At 45.8% G+C, this 13,802-nt stretch overlaps 1 protein-coding gene and 1 non-coding gene across 4 annotated transcripts in view; one reads left to right on the forward strand and one right to left on the reverse strand.

Moving 5' to 3' along the window:
- SMAD9 (SMAD family member 9) overlaps positions 1-13,802 on the forward strand; it is a 52,582-nt gene that overhangs the window by 33,112 nt on the left and 5,668 nt on the right. For all 3 annotated transcript variants that reach the window (XM_032496282.1, XM_032496284.1, XM_032496283.1), the window contains exons 2-5: positions 360-996; positions 3,735-3,992; positions 6,810-7,031; positions 13,443-13,699. In XM_032496282.1, the coding sequence (XP_032352173.1) occupies positions 585-996; positions 3,735-3,992; positions 6,810-7,031; positions 13,443-13,699 (1,149 nt within the window). In that variant the 5' untranslated portion in view covers positions 360-584. The remainder of the gene's footprint in view (positions 1-359; positions 997-3,734; positions 3,993-6,809; positions 7,032-13,442; positions 13,700-13,802) is intronic.
- On the reverse strand, positions 2,645-2,751 carry LOC116668772. The gene has a single exon (XR_004326009.1). It is a non-coding gene; the product is annotated as a U6 spliceosomal RNA (small nuclear RNA).

A 13,802-nucleotide genomic window follows, 5' to 3' on the forward strand; every position in this document is an offset into this window, starting at 1 on the left:
TACAGGAAAATGGCTTGTTAAACCTTCTATTGGGGAGTAAGTGGATTAGAATTGGCAGAGAGGAGCTGCTTCAGAGGTGACGCAGTAATTAAGGGGAGAGGTGAGGTGGGGTGGGGCTCAGGTATTGGCAGAAAAGGAAAGGAAGTTTCAAAACCTGAAAGCCATTTCAAAGGCAGAATTACCAGGACTTAGATATATGGAATAAAGGAGAGGAAAGAATCAGAGATAACTAAGGGTTTTCAAGTCCAAAACATCTGAAGAATGTTGTCTCTCTTACATCCAACCTTTAACCTATTCTGAAAATTATCCTAATTAACTGAAGTCATATATATATTTGTTTGTTTGTTTGTTTGTTTCAGAGTTAGCCAGCCCATTCCAGGGCTTTAGGAGAAAGTCAACACACTTCCCCGCCGGAATCGATCCCAGTTAATTCCAGAAGGAAGGGAAGACCTATGATGCCCCTGGAGAGTTGGTACCTATGACGTCCCAGGAGGCGTCCTTGCTCACTTCCTGGGGGCCCCGCAGGCAGTGAAGGGCAGTGGGTCCAGTTCCCCCGTGCGCTGGACGCCTGTGGTCCTCCTCGTATGCACTCCAGCACCCCCATCAGCTCCCTCTTCTCCTTCACCAGCCCAGCAGTGAAGAGACTGCTTGGCTGGAAGCAAGGAGATGAAGAGGAAAAGTGGGCGGAGAAGGCGGTGGACTCTCTAGTGAAGAAGTTAAAGAAGAAGAAAGGAGCCATGGATGAGCTGGAGAGGGCCCTCAGCTGCCCGGGGCAGCCCAGCAAGTGCGTGACCATTCCCCGCTCCCTGGACGGGCGGCTGCAGGTGTCCCACCGCAAGGGTTTGCCCCACGTAATTTACTGCCGGGTGTGGCGTTGGCCCGACCTCCAGTCTCACCACGAGCTGAAGCCGCTGGAGTGCTGTGAGTTCCCTTTTGGCTCCAAGCAGAAGGAGGTGTGCATTAACCCCTACCACTACCGCCGGGTGGAGACGCCAGGTGGGTTTTCTTCATGAGGTCATGCTTGTTATAAAAGTTAAGGGGGCGTGTCCCCGCTGATGGAGCGTGATGGAGCGCCACTGGGATAAGGACCCACCTCCCTGGAAGAGAGGGAGGTTCAGTTTGGAGGAACTAATGCAAAATGTTGTGGTCAGAAAAATCTAGACAGAAGCTATTTCATTTCAGGATATGTGTGAGCTTTGTGTGATTTTGAAAAGCGCAGTTTTGTTTTGATGTATTTTGGAGTCATCATCCAGTTCTTGGAAAGTCTTACTGTGGCCTTGACATGATCAACTATAAAAAAATAAACATCCATGTTCCCATCCCCTCTCCCTGAACTCACCTGTACTGAATGAAACCGCTGCCACTCTCCCCAGGCTCAGGTAAGTGGAGGCAGCTCATCTCTGGGTCTGAAAACAGCCCATGGAAGAGTTGCTGGAAATCTTTCCAAGACTGGAAACAGCGGTGGGTAAGGAAGATGGGCAGCTGTTCTTCAATATGGCTTTAAATATAGGAAAGTATTGTTCCTAAAACTCATCACACACCTCTGTGTGTGTATACATATATTTCATACTCACACACCCCCTTTTGGAGAAGTCTGGTGTTCATCTGTGTTCCTTCGCACTGGCTATAACAATTTGGCTGCATTTCCCTTTGGATTGAGTGTTCCTGTGGCTACAGGGATGCAGTTTTTCTGGGAGCTTCCTCTCCCTGATTGGCCGTCTGCCCCATTCCAGGAGACCAAAGGGCTGGCACACGAGATCTGGGAAGTGGCCCGTGTCCATTAAGAGGAGGTTCTGTCTAGGAAGGTAGGCAGGCAGTGGTGGGCGTCCAGCCTGCTGCCTGGCTCCCGGGTTCAAGTAACCTTACAGCAGTCCTGGGTAGGTCGTACCCAGCCTGTAGCAGTCTTAGCTGGTGACCTTTCAGGGTCCCAAGTCTTGCCATCATGTTGTAAAACTGTTGTCAAGGAAATCACCTTCCTGAGTGCGGATGCTTCTAAAAGTCACATCATCCGGGATACAGGATGAGACTGTGGTGAAAAAGGCTCACGTTCTTGGTGAACCTGATGTATCTTCCCCAGGTCACATAGGTCTTTGCTTTCTTCCCTTCCTTCCTGTTTCTCTCTGGGCTTTATTTGCCGGCTTTAAAAAAAAAAAAGTCATTGATGTCTGAGGATTTAGCTAATTTATATTGCCTTCATCCTTTCTTCCTCGTCTCAATCTGTATTTTAGTTTATAGTTCATATTATTTTGGGGCAGTTCTGTTAGTTTCCACTGTGCGATTTAGGGGTAAGAATTGTTTTCCCTTTGAAGCATGTTGGTCCATTGCCTTCTGCTGTCTAGCATCAGTGATAGGAAGTCATGAGTCAGTTTCTCATGTCCTTATAGGTGACTTTGAGGCGAGCCTCTGGAAGCTTTTAGAATACTCAGTTTGTCCTTAGATGTTTGAAATTCAAGATGGTGTGACCAGGTCTGGATCTTTTCCCATTAATCAGGCTGTCTACTCTGTGGCTCTTTTCACTCTAATGACATAGATCTTCTTTCGCTCTGAGACAATTTCATTTTTTTTTGTTGAAGTATAGTTGATTTATACTGTTACGTGAGTTTCTGGTGCACAGCAGAGTGATTCAGTTATACATAAACATATAAAAAATATGAAATGCTTCACAAATGTGTGTATCATCCTTGTGCAGGGCCTTGCCGACCGTCTCTGTGTGGTTCTGGTTTTAGTATGTGTGCTGCCAGAGCTGAGCACCAGCTCTGACACATTTTCTTCTGTTGTTTCTTTGATCACTCCCTCCCTTTCTCTGCTTCTCTTTCTGAAACTTATGTTGGTCAGAGGTGACCCCTCAACAGTACTCATGGAGTCAGTTCTTGCTGCCAAGCCTGGTGACACTTGAGAAGTCAGTAGGAGCCAGGAATGCCTAGATTTTGCTTTCCCTTGAGAATTGCATCTGTTCCTGTTTTTGTATAGAATCAGGACCAAGGACACTCACGTTCTTCTTAAAGTGCGAAGCCCAGAAGGAAACATACTAAAATGAACAGATTTTATTTGTAAGTTCTCTATTGATGCTTCTCTTTTACTTATTCACTTGTATTATTGTTCACCGTTTATCTTTTCCTTTATAACTTTTCTTTACCTTTAGATCGTTCTGGTAAAGACAAGCAGAATGTTTTTACTTAACCAGCCCTTCTGAGCCTAAAAATGTAGTCTGGTCATCTAAATAATTCAACGTGGTTTCTGAAGTAAAACTGTTCTGGACATTACTTGGAGTTTCATTGCAAGCAGTAGAAACCAATTTTGCCATTAAAAAAAAAAAAAAAGCTTTATTGGCTGAGTCAAAGGAAGACGTGCATGATTCCATCTCCAGAAGGCCAGGTAATAGAGCGGCCTGGCAACTTCTGGGGTAGGAATGAATCGGCAGTTTCTTTTTAGAATGTTGACGTCAGAACGATTCCCCTATGAACTTTTCGTTCATTGTGGCACCCAGCCTAAGATTCAGGCTGCTAGGAGCGAAACCATTGCTTTAGCTTGATTTCACAAACTCCCTTTTTGGGAAGAGATGAGACCTTCATTGACAAGGTCACGATAAGCACAAAGAATGATGGACAGGCAGTTCCCAAAGGAAAAACAATTTTATAGTCAAAAAACAGAGCCAAAAACAGCCAGCGTCCCCTCTATTGGGGGCGGATGAGCCAGCGTTCAGCTCTAACGCACTGGTTCCTTTCTCCTCCCAGTGCTGCCTCCTGTCCTGGTGCCAAGACACAGCGAGTACAACCCCCAGCTGAGCCTGCTGGCCAAGTTCCGCAGCGCGTCCCTGCACAGCGAGCCGCCCATGCCGCACAACGCCACCTACCCCGAGTCTTTCCAGCAGCCTCCGTGTGCCGCCTTCCCGCCCTCGCCCGGGCCCGCCTTCTCGCAGTCCCCCTGCACCGCCGGCTACCCCCACTCCCCGGGGAGCCCTTCCGAGCCCGAGAGCCCCTACCAGCATTCAGGTCAGTGAGGCTGCCGTCCGCGGGGGACAGAAGGGGGGGCCCTCGGCATCGTCATCTCTGTCTCTCACATTCGTACGGAGTGTACAGTTCACACAGCCCTCTCCCGTGGTTGGTCGGACCCTGCCCCCCGTCTAAAATGATCAGGACTGTACCCTTTTTGGAGCAGTCATCAGTTTCTTTTAATAAAATATGGAATATCCTGAGCTAACAAGTTCCTCCGGGGCGTGCAGAAGTGCTTTGGGGTTGGTTGTTGCGATCTCCTTATTCGTTAATTCCTACGCTCATGTATTTAACAGGAATTTATTGAACTCTCATTATCTGCCAGCATTGCCTTTGGGTGCATGTTCTGGTTCTGATCCCCTGGAAGTTCTCAGAAACGAAATGGATTTGAACAGCATCCCTGGGAATTTCCAGGGATTTTTTTTTAAGGAATTAAAAATAAGATTATAAAATACTTCTCTAACAGAAGTAGGAAGACGGCCTGAGAGCAAGCAGTGTGGGGGATCAGCACAGGCTTTTTCTTTCGCTGCTTCTTTCAGCAATCCAGGGGAGTCCCTTCCTGCAGAAGGTGGACATGGAGTTTCAGTAGGGCAGAGAGGGGGCCCAGCTCCAGCTGGCACATTCTCCCTTTTAGCTACCGGAAGCCAGCGCACGCAGCATCAAGAGATAGAGCTGGTCACTAAGCTCACTACAGAGAAGGTTTAGCTGTCTCTGTTTTGAAAGCCAGATAACAGACTATTCTGCATTTGAGAAAAGCTAGACTAGCTCCAAGATTTGAAAATCTCATCATGAAGTCATTTGAACTCCATAACTCGTAAGTAGGAAGGAAAAGGAATCAACCCTTTAGTGAGGAGCTCAGGACAATCATCTCCTGGAGGATTGTCCTGACGTCACGACAGAATGGCCTCTTTAGTAGGGGGCAGGGTATAGCTCAAGTGGTAGGGTGAATGCTTAGCATGCACGTGGTCCTGGGTTCAATCCCCAGTACCTCCTCTAAAAATAAATAAATAAACCTTATTACCCCTCCACCAAATCTCTTTAAAAAAAAAAAAAGAATGGCCTCCTTACATTACTGGTCTCTCTGCAGCAATAATACTACCCACCAAACCAAACCCAGGAGTTTAACAGCAGAGAGGTTGGACCAGGCTGTCTCTGTGCAGTCAGTCTGTCAGTTGGACGTTCCTTTGTTTCACTGCTTTCTTTTAGTTGACACACCACCCCTGCCCTATCAGGCCACCAAAGCCCCAGGGACCCAGAATGACCGACCTGTAGATGCCACAGCTGATAATCATAGCTGTTTTCCTAGTATTTCCTATTACCACCCCCCTTTCCCCAAAACAAATTGAAAAAGAAAAAGAAAACAAAATGTGCTGGCCAGCTAGTTCACATGTGCTGCTTTAAGGGGCGGATGGCATGGTTTTGCATTTTAACTGTGGCACCTCAGTAGCATAGAGTGAATGTTTTGTGTGTCATCTTGGTTGGTAGAATAAGTAAATTTTAACCGAACATTTACAGGTTTGTAGTTCTTGATGTTTTACTGTGAAATTAGGTATTTAACGAGTTAGTGATTTGGTCCCATCTGTGTCTTTACTATATATAACAGGTTTATGGTGGTGTCTTTTATTTGGCTTAGAGGGGGTGCTCTTTGAAATATATATACATAGGATTTTTACATAATTTTTTGTGTCTTATGATAGGCTAGATAAATGTTGCTCAACTTTAATGTTCATACAGACCATCTGATGATCTTGTATACATGCAGGTTTTGATTCCCTAGGTCTGGGGTGGGCTCCAAGAATCTGCATTCCTAACAATCCCCCGGGTGATGCAGGAGCTGCAGTCCCAGGAACCACACCGAGTGGGGAGGGTCTAGAGGAGTTTACTATTTAGCTTATCCTAGAATGAATACATGAAGGCCTGTTTGTAAATCACATGACCACTCCCTAATTTATCTCTTTTGTAAATTTGTATTTTAGTGCATATAGGGACACACTCTAGATATAAGAATTACTAGGATATTCAAAGAAAAGAAAGATACTATAAACAATAGAAAAGCAGAGAAAGAGCATGGGTGGCAAAGAAAGAAAAAAAGAAAGAAAAAAGGAAAGAAAGAAAAAACTCTGAATTTTTGTTACTGGCAACTTAACTTCGAAAAATTTGAGGTAAGACCAAAACATTCTTGGATTTCCTGATGAAACAGATTTCTCTCTTTAAAGTATTTTTAATGCCATAAAATAACGAAGCATCCTGTATGTACACAAAGGAGAATGTGAGTCTACGTGGAACCTTTTTTTTCATTCTTAAATAATTTAAAGTCCTATGCAGTATTTTTGGCTTGGTTTTTCTCATATCCAAACAATTATTTTCTCATCTTTAGGTTGTTAGAAAAGGATGCTCTTTGCCACAGGGATTCAGTTTGGCGCAGTAATGGTAACACGTCTCCCATCTGTAAAGATGAGGTTACTTGCCAGCCTTCCTTTGGGGGAAGTTGTGTTTCCTTTAGCGGGGTGAGGTTGACATGGATCTGTTCATATCATTGTTGCCTGGCCCCCTCGATACTTGTGAGCATGTTTACAAATGCTCCAAGCATGGGAGTCATGAGGACGTTGCCCCTGTGCCACAGGTACGAGGACCAGACGAGCTAACTGCAAACAGCTTCTGTGAAAGAGACAGATTGGAAAAGATCGCACGGCAGCCTGCCTGGTCTTGCAGCTAGCTTTCTGGTGATCAGCAGCGTCCTCAGCTTCCCGTGGAGTTGTGAGCTGGGAGGCCTGTGCACGACAGTACTGATGTGCTGTCTGGTTCGTTTTCTCTCAGATTTCCGGCCAGTTTGCTACGAGGAGCCGCAGCACTGGTGCTCCGTCGCCTACTATGAACTGAACAACCGTGTGGGGGAGACGTTCCAGGCCTCCTCCCGAAGCGTGCTTATCGACGGATTCACAGACCCTTCAAACAACAGGAACAGATTCTGTCTTGGACTTCTTTCTAATGTGAACAGAAACTCAACGATAGAAAACACCAGGAGACACATAGGAAAGGGTAAGAGTAATTATGTAATTCCTTCCGAATATTCCTCGGGGCTAACACGTGGGAATAGAAACAAGCCTTGGATTGGCTGCGTGACCCGGTGGGGTGACAGCAGGGCCGGGAGCTGGGAGACCGTTGTTCTGGGTTATTGTTGGCAACGGCGTGGGCACTTTCAGGGCTTAGTCTCTCCACCTCTGAAGTCAGCGCAGCATCTCTGGGGGGCGGCGTGGGATGGGTATTAGGAGGACAGCCAAGATGAGGACTGTGAAAGCAGGCTGAAACTGCAGAGTAAAGTATTGTGAATTACTTTTGAATTGCCCCAAATGCACATAGGATAGCTTCTGAAGAAGAGGAGGTCTGGTTGGATGATTATTTATATCAGGTGAAGTTACCTTTAGAGACCAAGAAGCTCGGTGGTTAAAAAACCACAACTTATTTCTGTTCGGAAACCTTTGGTAGGTGATTGGGTTCTCCTGTGTCCAGGTGTGGTTACAACAGCTGAATAAACGCAGGGCTCACTTGGGGTCTGGCTGTGATGCTTTCAGAGTCCGTCTCATGGGCGTGATCAGTCCCAGCTGAGCATGAGGCCTGGTTGAGGCTCTTTCTTTTCTGTTTGAATGGTTGGCAGTGTCCGAATGATGCCTGCTTGTCCGCTGTTATGCTCTGGAATCCCAGGTGTTAAGGAGCCTTCAGAGTCAGCTGATCTTTTCTGTCCCCAACCAGCAGTGAGACCACCTTGGGAGGTAGCCGCGAGCCTTTTCTTTCGGATTTCCGGGGAGATCCATTATTTCCCTTGTGATGCTTCCTGTGTTCTTCCTAACGTACCTCCTAGGTGCCTCCTCGTGTAAACCTGAAGACCCTTGATTAGAAACACGTTGAATTTGTTCAGCGATGTTGAGTCTTAATGGTGACTGTTTTATCCTGTATCTTTCCACAGTGGCTTTGAGGTGGCTTACAGGAAATATTTGTGGTTAAATGATAAATGCAAAATAGAAAATGAGAAGCTGGGGGTAAATGAGTGGAGGAGAAGAATACCGGTATGGCATTGTGATTGTGATTGTGATTAAGATTTGCCTCTGGCCTTCCTGACAGGGAGGTCAGAAAAGGGAAACTTACGTGTAATGTAATTTTTATCCCCAAAGGGGAAAATCTGTAGCCTTGCAACAGTTCACTGGTGCAGGGGGAATCAAATCTTTGACTTTGACCTCACTAATAACAAAGTGCTTTAAATAGCCATTAGCGAGTTAGCGCTGGAATAAGCAGAGGCAGAACCCAGAAGAAGCTGGACCGCTGCGTTCTAACATGAAGTCTGTCCACATTCCTCCTTGAAAACCAGGCACACCACTTGAACTCTTTCAAATGACTGATAACTGCCCCCACGGATTCGCTAACCTGTGTGAGGGACCCTGGCTGACACTTACACGTATTAAACTTTTATAGTCAGCCTACAAGTTAGGATTTCTTAGTCCCTAGTTACAGATGAGAGAACAGAAGCTCAGAGAGCTCAGTGGCTTACCCACGGCCCCACGAGTGATGTCGGGACCCTCACTGTGGCTCTGTCACTTAGGCCCAGTTGCTCCCTCCTGCTGGAGGGGAGGGACCCGCCTGCTTTTCTGTCCCTCTTAGCTCACTGGTCGAGGAATCGAATCTTTCCACGTGGAATGAAAATACTTACCATAAGCCACAGCTGCGACATGTCATAAGCAGCTCTGAGGTGTTGAAATTAAACCCAGATAGTACTAAAGTGATGACGTTTTACAGTGATTTATTTGAAAATGTAAATCGGAGAAGATTTTACATTTTCCTTACATGACTTCTAGACAAGGAGACCACACTGAGTTACACAGAGCCCTGTGGGAGGCTCATAACGATCTTTATAGAAAAAAGGAGAGGAACTGTGACATATCATACCTCTCTTGTGGCTGCACAAAGTAAAGCGAAGGTTATTTCCTGATGGTTTGGGAATGATGAATGATGTAATAGCCAGTTTGGACCAGTGGAGTATAAAACATGACTGCTTTTTTTAGAGTGGCTTTTAGGATGGCCCTGATTTCCGAATAATAAGGAAAAAACCGCAGTTTTGAATTGATGGCATGTGCGTGGCGTGTGCTCTTAAGGTAATTGAGGTTGGATTATATTTCTTAGATGTGCACGACTTAATATAATCATCACCAATACTACTGTCATTTCTGAGCACCGTGATTTGTGCTGTAACTGAAGTCAGTGGCATTAACCCTCACAATGAGCCTCTGCCAGGTTCTTGGTGTGAAATTGACACGTGGAGGGGGACAGGCACGTTTCTTTGCAGCTATAGACATGCAGCGCTGGTCCTGTATCGAAGCTGTTCTTCCCCTAGTGGAAGAGAGAGGGGGTCATTATAATAATTAATACCCTGAGGCGTTAGCCCCAGGTACTGACCTCATGGGGCAAGCCAAGACTTTTCTGAACATAATTATCATAGATTCTGAATCATTGAATTGCTTTTGGAAGAAGTTTTTCATCTTTTTATGAATCTGTATTTTCTCACACATCTGAAGTTTTCTGTGGAGTTCTAGTGTACTGCGCTTCCCTGTTTTATGAAAGGAATTATCTGGAGGCAAGGGTTTGGTCTGTCAGTTCCTTAGGTCTGACCTACGGGTGATTTGGGGATTGCTTCCTCTCTCAGTGGACTTAGTTTCCGTCTTTCAAAATGTCCTTCCCATTCTGCCTTTGAATATGTACAAGGTTTCTTATCCTTGAAAAAGTAAATTCCTAAAACATTTTAACACAGAATGTCTTACTATTGCAGTCATTACATATGATACTGCAGAACACTTAATGCCATGAGAAAATCTTTACAGCATTTTAATACATAAAAAAAGTTGTAAGAGATCCTGTAGAGTATGATCCCAATTTTGTTTAAAAATGCACATAAAAGGTTGGAAGGTATATAACAAACGTTAGCTTTATTTGTGGGCTGTGGGTTTGTGGCTGGTTTTTATTCTTTGCATCTCTGTATTGTCCAGATTTTCTCTAGCGGGCTTTCTTGCTCTTGTGAGGATGGGGTGGGCCCTGGCATGTACAGGCCTGCTCAGATCACTGCATCAGTACTGGAAAGGAAGAGGAAACCACACTGCAGCCCGGCCCAGAAGAGACGTGAGGGTATGAGTGGCGACGTGAGGGTATGAGTGGCAGCGTGGGGCATTCATTGAGTTCTGCTTGGTCACCACATTGTCCAGAGAGACTTAAAGTCTTCAAGAACAAATTTAGGGGACTGGCTTTGTTCCCAGTGGAGAGGCAGCTTTGTGTGAATTGGAAGGATCCTCTTGCTCAAGAGAAGTTACTGCCATCTGCTGGAGAAGTCTTGTAATAATTGTACAAATCTTAGACTGGGACACACCCTGGGGTTGTGCAGTGCACAACTGCAGGCACAGTCCTGGGATGGGACCACCTCCATCCTCTGGAACAAAGCCCTGGTGTAATCTGGAAATCTTCTATTTATATTATTATTTTGATTGTGCATTAAAATCGTTTTTATTTTGGAAAATTTCAAAGATATGCAAAAATAGTCACATAGTAAATCTTCATATTACCGACTCCAGCTTCACTAATGAGTTCCATTCTATTCTTTTCCTCTGTCCCTCCACAATATTTTTATGAGACTATTTTAAAGCAAATCTCAGACCTCATATTCTTTCTCCTGTATATTTAAGTATATTGTCTAACTACATAAGGAATTTCTAAAAGTATCATCATCCTCAGAAATATGTGCTTTCTTAAAGTTCCAGATGATCTTTACAATCAGCCAGATTTTAAAATAGTTGTGCAGAAGAGAGGCAAGGGGAAGATCAGTTACTAACTCCAGGGAAGGTGTTGAGTTTGTGCTCGTAAGTTCAGGGTTTTTTCTACGCAGAGTGGAGAGGCATCAGGGGTCTCTGATCAGGCCAGTGGGGTAATGAGCTGTACTTTCCATGGGGTTATTTTTCCCTCCCTCCCACTCAGGAAGGGATCCATGCATGCTCCTTCCACTTTGGGATGCTGACTTCCCTCTGACTTTTAGTAGATTCCACAGCATCGGGACCCGCTCACCAGCCTAACCAACCCGCCCTCCTCCCAGCCCCCCCTCTGTCATTGCTCTCATTCAAGGCTGCAGATAACCACCAGAAGGAACAACTTTCAGTCTGACTCAGAAGGCCCAAATCAAACCCAGAGAGTCCTATTAACCACAGCCCAGGGCTCCAGACTCCCTAGCTTCCTAAAAGGTGGGTGCAGGCACACACAGATGGAAAGCTCAGATTAAGAAAGATGCAGCCCAGGAAGAGATGTGGTCCGAGGTGCGGGCAGAACTTGCCTGAGGACCACATTGCCTGCCTTGTCTCCTATGGCACCATCGTTGGACATTTACCATTACTGCTCTCTGTCCTCTGTGGCGAGCAGGGAGCACCTCACACATGTGGTTTAAAGCCACTCTTCTGGCCTGTCAAATGGATGCAAGTAAAATAACTTGCCTACTTGACTCTAGGTGCTGCTGTCTCTAGCCAAAACCCAGCCCCCGTTCACACCTTGTCCTGGTGCTCAGGGCAGGCTCCAGCTTCTCCAGGCACATCCCGTGGGCTCTGCTCCCTCTTCTTGCTCAGGATGCTAAACTGCTGCCCATTGGCCAGCCTCTTCTCTGCTTTCTGTGCTCTGCCAACTTGTCTGTGGTTGCAGGTAAAATTTTAACAGGATTGAAAATCATCCCCTGAATAAAGACTGGAGTCAGATAACAAAAATCTTATCTGTTCTCCTTAATAGGTTCTGGAAGGATTATACATTTGAAGGTCATTCAGTTCAAAGACATCCTGCACACTTAGCAGCCCCATGCTCTGACTTTCTCCACCTGCTCTCTCTGAAAAAACCACAGCCGCCCCAGAGGCAGGCTTTCCCTGGGCGTCCTTAAAGGAAGTCAGCTTGGATTTGCCCCACCTCAGCCCCTACCTGTGGGTCCAGCCTAAGAACTAGGCCGCAGCCAATTAGGACCATCCTTCTGCTGACTCCTCACTCCAGGGCCACGGTGTCAAACCCTAGGCTGTCTAGGCAGTGAGAGAGGAAACTTGGCCTGAAAATCAAAAGCTGTGCTTCCTCTTTGTGACTCTGGGTCAGTTTCTTCAGACAGTATTGGCGTCTGTGGTTAGGATACGTGATACTGAAAACCATTCTTTCCCAAGATTGTATTAAGGGAAAGGAGATGGGAAAATGAAGCCATGAAGCAGGCGGGCAGTAGCCACCTGTGACGCAGAATTGCCTCCGCTGATGCTCAGACCCTGACAGGCTGAGCGGCTCTCTCAGCACCGTTTCCTGAAAGCAGAGCCCTGCAGCTTAGGCTCCAGGAACCCCTGGAGGTCTGCAAGCTCTACTGTCTTAAAATTTTGTATTTTTGTTTTTAAAAGAGCCATAATCTGTCACTCTCAGTCTATTCAGGACCATTTCTGCGAACCCCTTGTCACTGCACGGTGATTATATTTACAATCACGTTGACGCTAGCTTAGTGCTGGAGAAGTCTGTTTCTGGTAAAAGGCTGGACAGTGATCGTTCCGGTGTTTAGTCCTCACTAGACCAGAACATCTTCCTTGTCTCTAACCCCAGGCCCTTGCTGTCAATTTATGTTGAATTTTAAACCCAGACATTTGGAGGGAAAGCATCAACTAAAGTTTACAGGGAGCTGCAGCGTCCTCAGGATGCTCTTTGCCGTTTAGCTCCAAGAACGTGAGACAAAGGAGCATGGACTGCATTTGGATTGTGAGTCTTTATATGCTATCTGAAATGGTGGCATGAATGTCACTGTCCATGTAGGTAAAAAAAAAAAAAAAAAGGCATTGTTTCTATGGTCTGCAATTGAATGCCATAAGCTTTAAAAGGGAATAGTTCTCTTTGAGGTATGTATTAAGAAAAATGGACTTATAGTTGTTGGTAAAATACAATTTAAACTTCTTGCTCCCTCTGAAGTGGACTTAGTGTATGCACCTAAGTAACATTTCCATGGTAGCATCTGCATCCAGTTCTTGTTTTCTAAATTTGTGTATGTACCTGAAGGACTCGCTGATGTTTTCCACGTTATGCATTTATTTTGCATCTAATATGAGATCTTCCTTTTAGAATGAACAAGCATGAGATGGAGAGTGACCAGAGTAGCCCAGGGGAGCCTGCATTGTTCTCAGCGGTGATTGTAAACCGGGGTTGCAGTTCGCTTTAAAATGGGCTCGTGGGAAAAAATAACACAGATTATAATGAAAGCAAGTCAGCCTTTGGTGCACGCATTTTACTAGTCTATGATCAGTGATATTAAAATTAACCTCACGGGTGACAGTCACATCTCTTGAGGTCACAGAGCTGGGTGAGAAGGACATGGTGATGCATCTAAGCTAAATGCGGGGCTCGCGTTTGAGGACTGTTTCTGCCTCGTAGGCGTGCATTTATACTACGTCGGGGGCGAGGTCTATGCCGAGTGCGTGAGTGACAGCAGCATCTTTGTGCAGAGCCGGAACTGCAACTACCAGCACGGCTTCCACCCGGCCACTGTCTGCAAGATCCCCAGCGGCTGCAGCCTCAAGATCTTCAACAACCAGCTGTTTGCTCAGCTGCTCGCTCAGTCTGTCCACCACGGATTTGAAGTCGTCTACGAGCTGACTAAGATGTGCACTATCCGGATGAGTTTTGTCAAGGTGAGGAATACCTGCTTCCTGACTGTAAGGCAGAAAATGAAAAATAAAACCGAAAGCGCCCTTCAGTTGACGTGGCAGTCAGACAGCCCGTGCAAGTAGACAG

The sequence above is a fragment of the Camelus ferus genome, chromosome 14, assembly GCF_009834535.1.
Source record: "Camelus ferus isolate YT-003-E chromosome 14, BCGSAC_Cfer_1.0, whole genome shotgun sequence".
NCBI classification, from domain to species: Eukaryota; Metazoa; Chordata; class Mammalia; order Artiodactyla; family Camelidae; genus Camelus; species Camelus ferus.